The 17,327-nt window shown below is 37.4% G+C and overlaps 1 protein-coding gene across 3 annotated transcripts in view; it reads left to right on the forward strand.

The window, feature by feature from the left end:
- LOC116843317 (sodium/calcium exchanger 1) overlaps positions 1–17,327 on the forward strand; it is an 88,972-nt gene that overhangs the window by 55,353 nt on the left and 16,292 nt on the right. For all 3 annotated transcript variants that reach the window (XM_032813666.1, XM_032813664.1, XM_032813665.1), the window contains exons 5-6: positions 5,926–6,093; positions 12,106–12,264. In XM_032813666.1, coding sequence (XP_032669557.1) covers positions 5,926–6,093; positions 12,106–12,264 — 327 coding nt within the window. The remainder of the gene's footprint in view (positions 1–5,925; positions 6,094–12,105; positions 12,265–17,327) is intronic.

A 17,327-nucleotide genomic window follows, 5' to 3' on the forward strand; every position in this document is an offset into this window, starting at 1 on the left:
ATATATATATATATATATATATATATATATATATATATATATATATATATATATATATATATATATAAGCATTGTAATTTGCCGAATATCCGCGCGAAGCTCCCAGCTAAATACCTTGGATAAATATCCATCGTGCAAAACGATTGGAATTGCAGTGTTTGATTGCACTCTCGTGTGTGTATTTTTGTGTTGTGTGTGCAGAAATGGAAACGAGGGTGGGGCGATCACGGTAGAAAGATCGCATTGGTCTATTATAGCGCGTTTTTCTTTGTTCGCGGTTTCCCTTTCTGCATTTTCAGCTCTCTGCTCGCCTCGCGGAGCAGAATCGCTCAAAGCGTTTTTCGACTTTCGCCCTCGATAAAGCGCTTCACTCCCTAGTCCGACATGATCGTGGATTTAAGTGTGTGCATGCTTCTACTTTGTAATAGCTTACTGCGCTGAATACATTCGATGATCGAGTCTGTACTGTTCGGGGAACAACAGCTCTGAACAGCGCATTACGGATCGTTCCCTACTTTGGGAGAGAGATCTATCTTGAAAGGGAAGTTTCCTTAAAATTTCTGGATATTTTGCAATCACGCTCGTGCCATAAAAATTGACCTACATTTTTTCTCTCTCTCTCGATACATTTTGAACACATTTGATATTCATTGGAGAAATGTCTATCTTCCTCAGAGACAAATTCTTCTATTGGACGTCAACTACTTTGCAAAGTAGTCGACGTCCAAGTAAAAGTATACCGGACCTTTATGCACGCCATTGTACACCGCATTAATTAAATCGATTAATCGATATTTAAGTGACTAACAAACGAAATTTCACGGTCGAGTTCTCGAGGGATTTTTAGATTTAAAAATGTTCATGGAGGGTTCATGAAACGGATATCAACAATCTCTCCTGCAAAATGTAAAATCATTCTGTTTGTTTATATAAGGACAGACAGGAATTTACGTAATATTACTAATCGGCTACGTCGACCTTTCTACGATTCTCATTATCCACGATGAGCAAGAGCGAGCCGCGTTATTACGTCGTTGAGGGGAGAAACGATTCGTCATCGTCGAGACTTTGCCACTCGTTCTTCGAGATCCATTAATTTTACGAGATAGAACGATGTCTTTTTGCCTTTCGCGCTTAGAGACTTCTTGCGATAAACAGATAACGTCTTTCTTATATCGCGTATTGATAAGGTCTTCATTGTCGCGGTTAATAATATTATTCGAATAACTCTCAATATACCAATATGTAGTGTAGATTTACAAGTAAACCAACCCAAAAGTTACATTCCGATTTCTTTCTAATTTGACACAAATGTAGAAGTACAAAAAATATTTAGGTCATATTTTTTCATTTCACTCCTATCATCAACAAATGCAACAAAAATGCATAAGAAATAAAATTGTGAAATACAAGAAATAGGCGTTTTTGGTTTGCTGATTATGAGTATGAAGTCAAGTGTGTAAAATCATTTGTATAAATAATAAAATGTTTAAACAAAACATGTAAAAGATGAAAAAAATTATTTATACAAATAATTTCTCGGTTTGGCCGAGATTTGAACCATTTTTGACTAATTTAGTACAGATTTGAAATATTTCGGTTCGAATCTCGGCTAAAGAAATTTAGAATGGTTCGTATCTCAGTTATGCCAATTTTTTTTTAATTATTTAACTATGTCTTGTACTCAACTTTATTTCTTATGCATTTTTGTTGCACTTGTTGATAGTAGAAGTGAAAACATTAAAAAGCTATAAACTGAAACTCAACCGTGAAACTCAAAGTGGACCAAAATGAAAAAAATATGACCTACATTTTTTTTATCTTTTTACATTTCTGCCAAATTAGAAAGAAATCGGAGTGTATTTTTACTTGTGTAGATTTACTTGTTAAAGAAAAAAACATGATGATAGCAACTATGTAGATGACGAGCTTTGTATGTAGAATTAATCTATACAGTATATCTAGTTTCATGAACTATATACATTATAATTCTACTTACGCATAAAACTTGTATAGCTGTCATCTCTATAGCTGTCATTACTATGTTTTTCTCTGAGTGTAATTTAAAATGTTATTTTACATGAAAAATATTCAGTTTATTATATTATACAATATATCCCACCCTATTTTTATGTAAATAGACGGTTTAAAGCGCGTCACTGTTCCATACATTTCAAAAGTAAATAAAAGTTTTAAATCCTAAATAAAATAAAATCGAAATCCTAAATTTTATAAATTTAACATTTTCCAAAAAATTTCGTACTGTCACCTTTCGCACGATGACTTTGTCATCGGCAATCAATGCGATTTGTTTATATATTGCATGCACTACGTAACATGACGCTTTATGAGCGTACTGATCGTACACTCACCATTACGCGTTGATATCCAGCGACGTCCAGCCATCCAGGGCCAAGTCCAGGTCCATGTCCATGTCCAGGTCTTTAGCATCCAGTCTCAATGGTGTCTCTCTCTCTCTCTAGTCGTGGTCCCATGTGACACTTTCCTACACTCATGAACGCGATAATACTTTACGACGTTTAACGATCGATCGAAAAGAAAGTACGTGATAAATTATATAAAGAATGTACCCGCGAGTCGCGAATCGCGTAGGAAAAATCGCGAACTAAAGATCACGTACTTTTGACAAGCTCGAAAAAGAAAAAGTGAATATCTCGTTCCGCGGATGTTTGCACTTTGTTAAAACAAACGAACGTTTCGCGAAAAATTAAGCTTGTAATTTTGACTTGAATATATCTCTATCTTTGATCTGAATCAAAATAACGTTATAATTCGTTATGTATAAAAAAAATTACGAAATTGATAATTACGTGAAGATTACAAAAATCGCGAGCAAAATAAATAATCGCGAAACACGTGTGATAGTGCAATTTTGATGCACAATTTGGGTGCACAATTCAAGTGCACAGTTCAGGTGCACAATTCAGGTGCACAGTTCAGGTGCACGATTCGTGTGCACGATTGGAGTGCATGATTCAAGTGCACAATTCTGGAGAGTACATTATATTGAAACAATTAGGAGATTGCATTGAATAGCTCAATAGTAGCAAAAATCGCGAAATAGTCAACGATACTTTCGACGAGCTTAAAAAAAAAAGAAATTTCGTTCTGCGGACGTTTATACTTTGTTAAAACAAACGAAGTTCTTATTCCGCGAAGTATTGAACTTATAATTATAACTTCGAACTCTAATTTTTATTTCAACCAAAATAAAGTTATAACTCGTTATATGTGAAAGAATTGACAAAGTTAGCAATCGCGATTATTATACAAATGGCGAGTTAAATAAGTAATCGCGACCGAAGTAAATAATCGTGAGCAAAATAAATAATCGCGAATTCCGCGTGTGGTAATGCGATTTTGATGTGCAATTTATGTACATAGTTTGAGTGCACATTTCAGATGCACAGTTTGGGTGTATATGTTGGGATGCACAGTTTGGGTGCACATTTCAGATGCACAATTCTGGGGCGTATTTTACACTGCTTGGAATAATTAGGAGATTGCATTCGTCGAATAATTTTGTATCTTGAATTATTTATAACAAGTGTCAAATTATATTTATTCATATATAAGCAATTATACTAAACATTAATAAATTAGAAAGTAATTTTCGCTTATTTTTTCGATTAAAAAGAAAAAATCAGAACCGGTTCTTTACGAAAATATTGAGTAATTGAAGTATTTGATAAATAAAATGATTATTTACATATAGAAGCAATCTTCTGATTGTTTTAAGCAGTGTATTATAGTGGACTGCACAAACACAAACCCCTACACTGAGTGAAAATATAATATTTGTAAATTTAATTGTGTAGTGAAAGTATCATAGTTAACAAGTAAACTTATTTTTGTTATAAATGTATTACTACTATTTCTTTGTTAAAGTAAAAAAAATTGGTGCTGAAAATGATTACAATTTGATATCAATTATATTCTTCTCTCAGTATAAATAAAAATCTACGAGCTAAGTAAATCGCATTGATTTTTTTATAAAAACCGATCACCAATAAATTCATCACCGTAAACAAATCTTTGTGTCTGACTCACCGTTCAGGATTGGCTACGTTCTGTTACAGTTCTACAACAGAAAAATAGCATCGTCGATTAAATATGATGATTAATGGTGATTGATAAGAAAAATTCGCATAAATACAAGCGCGTATTAATGTATTGCGACTGTGGTAACTTATCGATTCTTACTCGTCGAAAATACTGTGATTTCCAGTTCGCGATATTTTCCATGCAATTCGCGACTCGCGGGTACAATTACGTCCCGGTTTCGTTCGCAAGGGGTTAGAAAAGGCGAAAGAATACGGGCAATCTATAAAATTACCTTCGAGCCGACTCTGCTTGGCCCGAACCGGATCCTCCGGTGCGGCATCCGCCGAAATTGCACATTCCGAGAACCGCGTCCAGCCACGAACTCCGTCACATCTGAAACAGAAAGCAAGTTTTCTGGTTAGTTATATAAAAAGATGTGAACTTATTAAAAAATAATGAAGCTCGTATATTTCTCTTTTATTTAAATCAATTTTGAAACGAATTAATTAAGGCGGAAAATGGTAGTCACCCCTAGGATGCCAGAGTGCTGCCATTGCACAAAATGATCCTTGTACGATGATTATGCATGCAGAGTATCGCAACGCGTACCAGAAACGATTCCATTGTGTTGGAAAAATCGGGTATCACGTCTCCCGACCCTTTCGCGACACATCACAGATTGTTATGATTGTTCGCGGTACTTGCGTATATAAATATGTTATTCGTCTGGGGATCACGTGACTTCTAACCGGCAAGACACACCCAAGAGATGGTTACATTACCCATTCATTCATTCTCCACATCATAATAGTGACGTTATACATTATTTTATGATACTTAAGGGAAGGAGGGGGTAAATATTCGAAAAAGGTCGCATCTCATAGGCAACACGTTTTTGTAAAAATAGAATAGATATTGAACGGCACGATAAAGTGAGTTAAATTTAATGGAAACATTTTTTATATATTTATCAAGCATGATTATTAAATTACAACTGGATTAAAATTGAGCTTATTTGGAATTAATCAAGCAATGAAAACTGTCATTTATACACACTTGTACTCATAAGAACTTAATTGTATTACATTTACTAGTGTGATTTAATATCTTAGTATCTTTCTCCTTTCATATTTCTTTGAGACTTTCTCCTTTATTCCGCCATGCGACGAATCACACTCCTTTGTGATGCAACGAGCGTCTTACATTGTTGAGCCAATTCACTCACTTTGTCTTCCCGTCTTCTTCAAAAAAGAACCCCCTGGAATACTCTAGGGTTCGTCCTTCGACCCTAGCTGTTATTCCCCCTGCTCGTGGCAGCTCTCGAATTATTTTGCAAACTCAATTCTGGAAGTGTCAGTCATCGAAATGCGGAAAATTTGCCGCATTGGGTAAACTGATCGTCGTAATCATGACAGTGTTCATTGCTTATTCCTCTAGCCATTACAACATAATATACGGTTAAATGAGAGACACATCTGGCTCAGGAAACTACGTGAAAGTTGGAAAATATTCTGATAATATTACAGAAGTGTATTCATTTTATGTTTAATATAAATGCAGTGTAGTTCTAGAGAGGCAGAGAGATAAAGAGAGAAATGAAATCAAAGGTCACGAAATAATAATCAAACACAAACCTAAAATTAAATCCCGAAATGAAATTTCTCGGCTGTATAACATTCATTCATATCCTTTCAATTGCAGGACCGTAAAATAAATATTTGTTATCTTTTAATTTTCACTTATTCCCATTTTTTTATCTTTCTCTTTCTCTCTTTCTTTCTCACTGTCGCTTTTTTTCCGCTATAATGTACGAATACAAATGTACAAACTAATGTACAAATTCTGAAATATCACTTTCAGGCACAAGCTCCTGGAAGGAACAATTTACGGAGGCACTGACCGTTAGTGGGGGCGACGAGGATGATGCCGATGGAAGCGGTCAACCGTCTTCACCATCGGCGATGGATTATCTCATGCACTCACTCACCATCTTCTGGAAGGTTCTTTTTGCCTTCGTCCCACCGACTGGTGAGTTACGATTATTCACCGTTCAACATATGTTTTATGGACGACAACGACTCTTATTTTCTCATTTATGCAATTTCTATTACTTACAAATTATACTTTTTTTTTATGTTCCCCGAAATGCTTTCCCATTTATTTATTCATTTTGCATAAAATAATTTAAACATAAAATTATTTATTTATTTATTTTTCATTTATTTATTTCGTCTAGGATAAAAATATTGTCTTCAACGTGTGATGACACGAGTTACAATAGCGCATTGTTTTCTTGTTCTGCAGAAAGTGGATCGTCCCCTTGAGAACAATTTAATTCCGCCGTATATATGTACGATATACGTAGCTCGCGATAAGATCGTATGATGCGAGTGCATTCTAGTTCACCGTGTGAATAGACGGAGCGTTTTGCGCGTGAGTAATAAAAGAGTATGGGAAACAACACTTGCTTTGCCGTACAAACGCCCTCTCGCGAACCTTGCAACGTCGCGTAACATCGTTCTTTAGCATCCCCTTTATCAGTGTGAACGCTGTGAACTGAACAGAAGATGGTCTCGACTGATTAAGAGGAGAAAAAAGACCCTAGAAGCACAGATCGGATTAAACCTAACATATCCGCGATTTGGAGGACGGGCGTTACAAAGATAAAAGTGGCTAATTGGTATAAGCGAAGCACGATTCGTTCAAAGAACGATCGCGATTAAGAGGAACATATCGAAGGGAGAATTATACGCACGAGGATAAAAGAATGTAAAAATAAAGTAATATAAAACAGAAGAGGGCTGGAATGCGACGGAGAATAGAGATATTAAGGAAGAAGAGGATGGTATATATACATATACAGTTGCGCGTGGGATTGTGAAATTTAGAGAGCTCGCGCGCGTGGGGAGCCACGGGATCAGTGTGTAACACCAGCTGGATTCCCGTGCTGTTTTTTGAAGTACGACCACAGGGGGAATACCATCTGATCTCTCGCCGTTTTCGTTTCTTCAAGTGTGGAAACGTCGGAGATAAAAGGCGCCTCGCGCGCGCGTTATCACGCCCCTCTTGGCTCCCGACATACTTTTCACACCGTTTCGCACAGTTTTTATCCGCGGGCAGTACACGTGAAATGTCGAAGATGCTGGGAAGATTACCTTTTCCCCGACAGAATTAGCTTCTGCGAATCGTGGTGAAGAGGTCGAAAGATCCCAGAGAAGCAAGACGAAAGTAAAAAAAAAAAAAAGAAAGGAAAATAAATGGGAGCAGTTGCACAATGATACGTGGAAAAAGAAGATATGGTGTACATAACCAAAGATAGTTACGAGCAACGTAGCTGCATCATCCTAGTTATCTTTGTATGATAACGTATATGGTGTTGATACAACTTAGTTACTTTGATACATCGACTATATTAATGTAGCTGCGCGTGATCAAGTTATGTGACAACCAAAAGTCGGTCAGAGTAACGTTTGACATGGATACACTCTGTTTGGAGAAACCAGATACCGTAACTCTTGCTTTGTAATTACACCAACCATATAATTAGCATTAACCATATTTTATTACACGGAGAGAATATTATAGTTTCTTTTCATATTAATTCTTTTCAATTTTACTATGTTCTTAACACGTTGACTGCCCAACGTAAATTAAGTATATATATGAAATATAGCTGTCACCTATATATAGGTGACTTGGCGATCAACATGTTAATTGTCCAAGAATAGACTGTCAGTAAAGTCTATCTTGCTAAAGAACATAGTAAATTTCATTAGAAATACAGCAAGTTTTGCCAGAAACATAACAAGTGTTTTAATAATCAACATATATTCGATACATAATAGTTAATACATTTGCTCAAATATAAATAGCATATATGAAATGAAAGAATAGAGTGAATTACTACGGAATATCGGTGTTTCTCGGTTCCTATAGGAATTTTTACTATAAAATTCTCTGTGTGTATTATCCGGTATTTTACCGATTAGCTCAACCAGACTTATGCGTAGGTCAACCATATTATTTTTTCCATGCAGCGAATGAGATGCTCTGTCATTTTCATAAGCTACACTGGTGTGCACTATGCAGTGTCTTTAGCGTAAGGGTAGTTTCACATACATATACACACACACACACATACACATCACGTATATTTGTATCAATTCGCGAAATACACAAGATTTCTCACCCTCCCGTCTCGGGTGTTTCATTTCCGTGCGCGCTCCGTGCTTTTTGCTTTAGACTTTCCACCAATATCTTTTTCACTTTCCTTTCTCCTTTCCTTTTGTTTTTGAGGTACGAAGGGATTTTCTCTACGCCTTTTAGTTACGGTTCTGCCTCCACCGGGTGGAAGAAAACGAGGCAAGACTGTCGAGGCAGGGGAAAGGGAAGAGAGAGGAGAAGAGGCAAAGAGGCGAAGGAGGAAACGTGCTTTATTTCAGCGAGCACAATCGTGAAAGCCTGCTGAACTGGCAAAAGCTCTGGAAACTACTGTATCGAGCAGCGTAGTTTCACCCTGTTTATTCCGCTCCCTCCTTTCTCCTCCTTAACCTCCCGCCGTCCTTATAAATCAACGCTTCATTGCAAGATGCAAAACTGCATTTGCCTTCCTTTACCCGTGGGTAAACGAGGGTTGGGGCGAAAGTGGGCAGGGGGGAATACAGCCAGGCAGATGTCGTCGGGAATGATCGAGAAAGTTTTTCGGTTATTGTCGCTAACGACACTAAAGCACGACGCGAAATAATATAACAAACAGACGTTCGAACTGAAAACGGCGATATACCGCTGCCACGCAGCGTTTAAAAGGCGAGACCTCGGCCGCAAAATTTATGGACACGTCGCGCTTTGTCTGAAGGTAATTTTCAGCAACGCTTTTGTTAGCGAGCTTTGCGAAGCGATTTTTACGCACCCGCACCCGTGCTAACGCCGTTTGACCGGAAAAAACTCGTAAAATTCGAAGCTGAGAATTGAATACCCGCGAGGAGACTTCATTTGGGGATTAAGTGCGGAAACGTCACGAAATATTTTAGCATCGTGGCTTTTTCAGGGATATTAGAAAATCCCATGAACGCGTACATACATACACACATATACACACACGTATACACGTACATATACGTGCGCGGCGTTCTCTGCTTTTCCACGAAATTTTCACGTGATTTATAGCGACCTACGCCCGCATACTCTTTTCCAAAGTAATTTTCGTTCGCGGAATTTACGACAATGGCTGTTCTGCCTCTGTAGAGCGGCGTGTTCGAGATACTAAACAAGTTTTTCCCAATAAGCGTTAGAAACTGATAGATTCGCAAACGGAGCAAACGATATATTTGCAGCGGCGGAATAAACATGTGCACATCAATTAATCCCTTCTTTAAAAAAAAAAGGGATATTATATTTTTTCGTGATCGCGATATATTACTTTCTATGTTACGTTTTTTGTATATACAATAAATATAAAGACAAAGAAATATGACACTTTTTTTTGTTTCGTTCAACTCGTACTTCTTCGTGCAGAGAAAATTTTAAATTATAAATTCATGTTGAAATCACTGAATATTAGAGAATTGCATTGTAATTTATTTCGATATTTTTAGACGTTCAATTTAATGATGTTACCGCGACGAGCTTACTCAGTCTCGAGGGAATTTCCGAGCTTGCTGACTTTCCGATAATTACATAATGTAATCAGCAGCGAGTCTCTGTCTGACAGCTTGAAAAAGACCACGAAACACGTTAATAAATCAGTCGAGTTTAGCAAGTACGGCGAGCGCGTGCTGCGATAATATACACCGGCCACGTGTTAACAGTAAAGCTAACCGCGTGTTTACGAACTCTTTAGCTATATTTACGCCCGTGTTCGCCGTAAACATGGCTTCCTATAAAGATCTCTAATAATAATTTCCTCTCTTGTTGTTGAAAAGAGAGACACAGAGAGTGGGTAAAGGGGAGAGAGAGAAAGGGAGAGATGAGAAGGAGGTCGACGCGTCCATAAATCTCAGTTCGAACTCTCATAAGTGACGAATTTGACTTTTTATCGGATTTTATCCGCATTATTGATTTCAGTGTTCGTTGAAAGTTTCATCGAGATTATTTCGGATTTCTATCTCTACCTCTCTTGGGAACCTTCCGTCTTGGAGATCTTATTACATTTAAACGTTTTTGAAATTTCTTGGGTAAGCTCCGCGGATTATTTGTGGGGATGTCTATGAGATCCCAATACGAGATGACGTGTCTACAGATATTCTTATTTGCCGTCCCTGTCGTAATTCAAACGGATATATCACGGTTACGGCTTTCATGGCGGATCGTGTCCCATACGTCAGGATGTGCGTCAGGTGCGGTCCCATAATTCGTGCGAGGGAATCGGGTCACGTTCCATAGACAAAACTGACTGCAGCTTTGGGCTTCTGCGAGCACAGTGGGGCGACCGCACACACATTTATCGCGTATTATAAATAGAAATTAATTCGGCGGAAACGCGCGGTGCGATTGTCATCTTATATTGTGCGATCGTTATCGCTTAATATTCAATTTGGTCGGATTAGTGGCGAAATTGGAAAATTCCCTGAACAACGGACGCTCGAAACGTGTGTATGTGTGTGTGTGTGTGCACGTGTGTATATACATATGCACACAATCGCACGTGAGAGCACAATGCCGAGCCTCTGGCAGATCTAATTAATCCAATTAATCTGAATGACCGGAAAGGACCTGCGCAAATATTTGCCTGTCGTGTCCAAGTACTTGCGAGATGCTGCTAGATAAACGTCAATTCACGTTTATAAATAAGTAGTGCGATCCACGTAAGCGACTATTAAACCGTGTTCCCAAATAAACGACACGATGAAGGAAAATGTGAGCTAGTGCAGAAGAGTATTACGACGTGCGATATTCAATAATTGGACGGGATGTGTATGTGTAAAGAGAAAAGCGCTATCGCAACTCACGTAATCCACGTTTTAAATAAACAATTATTAAACGCATATTTTTCACATATTTTTTATACATGTTTTAATGTATTTTTTCTTTATTTTTATATGTCCCTTAATATATTCTCTAATATATTTTATGTTCTCCACATAATAACAGGTAGTTACCTACACAGAGATTATATCGTAAAACTATCGTATGATATTTTAATAACGTATTCTGGAGTTTATATATAATTAGAATAAAAAATTCATGACACTGGCATTGTTGAAGCATCAAAGTTTGTCAGTTGTAAGCTAATGAAAAACATGGCTGTTTCACGAATTAAATTTCAAGAAGCTAAATGAATAATAAAGTTGCATTTTCAGTTAATTTCAGATGGAGTACACATGAGCGGAATTCTCATTGGAAGCTTATAATAGCAAAACTACATATTTAAAATAGTAAAATCGTAATAAACGATAATTTCTCTCTTTCTCTCTCTCTCTCTCTTTCTCTTTCTCTCTCTCTCTCTCTACTATTTTCGTATTGGAATTTTCGACCAATTAACTCCCAGAATGCTCTATCAAAATATTGCACGATAATTTCGCGAAATCTTGTGCAGCCGATCATTGTATATGTTTAAATATTATACATTCATGTAACTCTTGAAAAGTGCAATGTATGATGCGGTCGTGTCGTTTAAGCAGTCTCCGAATTGCGGGATATTCACACGTGGTTGAGTCGCGGTCATTGGCGAAGTTTGCGGACGAAGTTTCGCGGCATCCATCCCCCTCCCCCCTTCCCAGTTCATCTCCAGACGGACGGCTGGATACGAGAATTCCCACGCTGCGGGGCTTCGCTACCGCCGAACTCGTGAAACACAAATCGCAAGGGATGTCAACCCCCTCCGCCGAACGTCGGCTTTAATTAAGGGATAAAATCTCGATTAATTCGCGATGCGTATGGCGTTTGTTCGCCTTGACTGTTCAATTTTCCAGTGTGTCATCCGCGATGTTTACACACACACACACACATAACGCGTGTACCGTATCTACGACACGTAGAAAGAAATAGAAGGAGGCACGAGGTAAATATCGTTTTTCTTTTCACTTTTCCGTCGCGTTGCAGATATTGCCGGCGGTTATCTGTGCTTTATCGTCAGCATCTTGGGAATTGGCGTGGTCACGGCGGTAATCGGCGACGTCGCCTCGTACTTCGGTTGCACCCTGGGCATCAAGGATTCCGTCACTGCGGTGGTTTTCGTCGCTCTTGGTACTAGCATCCCCGGTAAGTGTCAAACGAAACGCAAACTTCCCTAATACAGTAAACTGCTAAGCTAGCGGGTCACCAGCGAGACCATATCGGCCGCACGCATTTGCAATACAAATGCCACAAATTATGGAATGCTTATACAGCGAGTGTCTCGAAACTAGCGGGTTCCTCGTGCAAACACACCGAGCGTCCCAATTCGCGCTTGCTCGTTCGTCTTCTCTCCTTTAGAAGGGAAAATTTTACTGCACGGAAGGTGTTTTATAGCGAAAATCACTGTAGAATTTCGTAACCGAGGAGCAGATCGATATTCTGCAGAAATTGACTATCCTTTCTCTTCATGCCACTTATATTTTAGAAATTGAAATGTGCTATTGAATAATTTGCCGTGTTTCTAGTAAAATTTACTATGTTCCCTAGAGAGAAAGGTAGACTTTACTAACAGATTCCTGGAAATAGCTAAACTGGAAAAAATTTATATGAAAAGAACCTACAATTCTACACTCTATTCTTCATAAAAATTACGAAGTAGAGCTTATAAGAGCCCTGCAGTAGGTGTCAGTATGACCATATTTATTAAAACTTGAGCAAACTGCTGGAACAGTTCTTCAAAAACTGTATAAGAATACATTTATTATAGTGTTAGTTGTTAAAAATTTTATTTTAGTATATTTTTATTATATTATATGTTTATATTTATTAAATTATTATTGTGTTGAAAAATTAAATAAATTATTTGAACAATTCTTTGTATATCCTTATATAAAAAAAAGAGTTGTTCAAGCAATTTATTCATTTTTCAATAGATATTGTCACATTAACGTCTAATATGCAGACCTCTTACAGACCTTACCTCGTAACTGATTTTTAATCTTAGAGATTTTCTACTATTCTTTTATTAAATATTTTACACGAAGTAACTGCGGTTAAACGCGAGAATCATGATTTCGCCGAGATATTCTTTATCGTCCTATATAATTGATGTTATTGAGCCTCGGAATAGCAGTTATATCGAGGTTTTTTCGTAATGTTGTTTACCCGTTGAACAAGCTTCTATACGTTCCCCAACTACGGCGAACGCCGCCATGTCGGGACTCGTAAAACCTTAATGGAAGTAGTTGCGAGCAGCTTCCGTCGTTCTAAAACAGTTATTTATCTCGCGAGCAAGTTGAATGACTTTCTGGAATTTCCTGCGCCACATGTTTTGCACAACGGGACGAATCTCAGCCCTTACTTTCAAATCATTAAGACGCAGACATTCGCGCTTCATCATACGTTGTTTGTTTTGGCGGTTATTTCGGTTGCTCGCGCGTTATATTTGTCAACGGTGATTTATATCGGTTGTAACCGGCCGGATGTGTTATTTTGTTATGTCTCGTGAAAACCGGATTTCCGAAAAAAAGAACAAGAAAGAAGGAGAGAATTCAATTGTGCGCTGCAGGCACATAAACGCGAAGAAGCATTGAAAAATTACAGAGTCTATAACATTCCTCAGCTTTGTCTCGCAATATTGTTCCTCGTATCTGTTATCACGATCTGATCCGTTTTGTGGGGCACTTTCAGTGAGGGCCGGCGTCGTAAAAATTAAAAAAAACAGACAAACGAACGCGTGCAGGAGTAGTACCACGTCGAAGGACGTGGAAGTAAATAACGTTCCGCGATTCATAGACAATCTTTATTGGTCGGTCGTATTGCTTCTTTGATTATCGCAACCGGCAGTACCGGCGTGGAGAGCTCGGATTAAGTTCGGTCAGGCAGTCATTAAGAAACTCCGATTTGCCGTGTTACAGTACGCGGCTGATCCACGGGCAAAGTCCCATCGACGTCGAGAACCGTTTAAAGTGGGTACATAGTAGCCCATGAACATGCTGAAGATGCTATCTCGAGGATAAAGAGCCTGATAAATCTCAAGTTGCCGGGCGGAAAATCCCGCTTTTTCCAGCTTTCCGTACGCGCCCGCTTTTGCGTCCCTTATGGGATCTTCATTCGTATCGCGCATCAACCACAATCCCAAGATAACAATTGCATTTCTCCCGTACGAGGAAAACGCGACGACAACGACGCTTTTGCAAAATGAGAAAGATTTTCTTTCTACGCGGTTCTTTCCCGCGAATTTTTTCGAGATTGTATTGTTGCTTCTAATGGATGTGTTGCGTATTTCTTTTTTTTTTTTATTTTTAGTATCCGTTCCTTTTAACTGTTCACAATCGACAATTTCGTTGTTACGTTATCGGCCGGCGATGTTGCGAAAAGTTTCCTCATATGTATATTTAGAAAAACGAAATCAATTACATCGATATATCTGTGCGATTGCGACCTAGCCCGCATCTCTTTCACTATTTCCGTACAAAATCCGACATGGACGTTTAATAAATCATTTGAGCGGGCGTTATCAAAAGCTATTAAAAGCGTAACGACAGCTACGTCATTACGGGGGTTTCTGGGTCAATAGGTTACGTCCAAAATTTGCATCTAAAACAGCAGTTGTCCCTCGCACGAAATTGATCACTCTAAATACGTTCATAAAATCTTCATACACGGTAGCTGCGCGTCTATCCTACTTTGCGTGATACTAAGAACGAACGTAAGAAAATGTCCGAGTTGCGACAGCTTGCAACAATTTAACGTTACAAGCGCGCGTTACACCTTTTTCAGATATCAGCTGATCTGTTTATATAGATTATATCTCGATTCAAATGTTATTCGCACGCAGGCAGTGACAGCGTGCATATTAACTGACAAAATAATTTTAACACGCAATTCATACAGACACATATTAAGTTATTAAAATTCTGCAATCTTACACACTCAGTCCCGCGAATTTTTTACTATGGATACATTGAAAATGATACTTTTCCCGTCGTCAGAAAGACGATGCAATGATCTTGATGTTGAATCCGAATATCATGAATGCACGCGAAATTTGATATTATACGATACATTTGTCGTTGCGAAAGCGCCAAGAACTATAGATCGTTCAATGAATGCGGCGCTACATGAGAACGTGTAGCTACACTGAGTTGAAAAAAATTATTTATACAAATAATTTCTCGATTTGGCCGAGATTCGAACCATTTTTAACTAATTTAGCACAGGTTTGAAATATTTCGGTTGGAATCTTAGCTAAAGAAATTTAGAATGGTTTGTGTCTCAGCTATGCCGATTTTGTTAAAATTATTTAATCTATATTTTGTATTCAATTTTATTTCTTATGCATTTTTGTTGCACTTATTGATGATAAGAGTGAGAACATTAAAACGCTATAAACTGCCCGTGAAATTCAAAATAGGCCAAAATGAAAAAAATATTACCTAAATATTTTTTGTATTTCTACATTTGTGCCAAATTAGAAAAAAATCGGAATGTAACTTTTGAATTGGTTTACTTGTGCACTGAGAAAAAAAATTTACTAAATTTAAAAAAATGTTTGGATAGTACTGCGCGAAGATATTTGTTTAAATTAAGTAATTATTTTCTAAAATTAAATAAAGAAGTTTTAAATATAAATTTGTTTCTTTAATTTTAGAAAATAATTACTTAATTTATACAAATATCTTCTAGTTACTAGAAGATATTTGTACTATTCAAACAAACGTTTTTTGAAATTTAGTAAATTTTTTCTCAGTGTGAAAGAAAAAAGTATTTATTTGGCATGGATACTAATAAATACATATTTATTTATACTAATATAAAATATTTTTTAAATAAGAAATATATATTTCCGTGAAACTCTTTAATTTTTCATGAAAACAACTGTTTATTTTATTTAAATAAAAAATTAAGATTTTTAAATATGTTACTAGTACCCACTGAAGAAATATTTTTTAGATATTTCTTTTTTTAAAGTCTAAAACCGATTGCGACTGATCGAAAATTTTTAGTATCTATCGATATGTATCGGTAGTAAGATATTCACGGAATGAAAGTGTATATTTTTTGCTAAAAGCTTATTTATAATACGCTTGGCGTAAGTTGGAGTAAAAAATAATTTATTTGCTTACGCCTATATTCTAGCCTTTTTACACTGAAAGTATTCCACTTATTTAATAAATAATCGAAATAAAGAAATAAAGAAATTTCCGATGTAAGAAGGATAGAACATAGGCGCTCCAGCGAAATAAGTTCTCAGATCATAGACATCTTAATGACGTCTAAATGACGTCTTTTGACGTCACCTTGTTACCTGAGTTATTTCTATTTCTTCTCGAATAGCAGACTCACATCAAAATAACATCAAAAACTGGTCATAACTGGTCGATTGACGTCAAGTGACTAAATAATAACGTCTTTAAGATGTCTTTTTTGTGACGTCTTAAAGACGTTTCTGTACAACGTCTTAATCACGTATTATTGACATTTAGAGACGTCATTAAAACGTCATTAAGTCGTCTTAAAATGTCGTCATGGGTCTGTGACATTAGATCGTTATTTTGACGACATTTTCACGACATTTTTGGTCATTCCTTAGTTATTTTTGGTCATGAACTGACCAGATTTGGACGTCATTTTGACGTGAGTCTGCTACCTGGGTTATTTTAACTTATGCCAAGTTCATTCCGCATGCTATAGATGAGTCTTAACTGCTCGATGTTGCCTTCTGAAATTTGACGTTGTGAATATCCCTGGCGTTGTCTTTTTCTTTTTTTCTCTGATTATCGTCGAATTTCTAATTCCCGATTAATAAATCCGATTCTATTACTAATTGAATGAGTAAAAGATAATAGTGAAAATGACAAGCGCCCATTGGACACGACGCGGCAAGCACGAGCTGCATGTATAAGAAACGAGAAGAACATTTAGTACCAACGTACTTACAATACATGCCGACGGTCGCACGGTCGCTATTTTTGGCCCTTCTGATACATCTCTCTACGCGAGACTTACTTGCGACAGAAACTAAAGACCTGCAGAACGCGGAGTAACGTCAATCGATGTGTAATGGTGGCTACGCGACGTAAAAAGATCGAAGAAACCCGTGCAATTCGTATTGTCGCACTCTGGTGACGGCGCGCTCTATACACCCCTCTCTTTCTCTCTCTCGCTCGCTCTTGCTAACGGACTGACGCTAATCTCCCGAGATC

The sequence above is a fragment of the Odontomachus brunneus genome, unplaced genomic scaffold (genome assembly GCF_010583005.1).
Source record: "Odontomachus brunneus isolate Ranch 3 - 2012 unplaced genomic scaffold, Obru_v1 Obru_scaffold_031, whole genome shotgun sequence".
NCBI lineage: Eukaryota > Metazoa > Arthropoda > Insecta > Hymenoptera > Formicidae > Odontomachus > Odontomachus brunneus.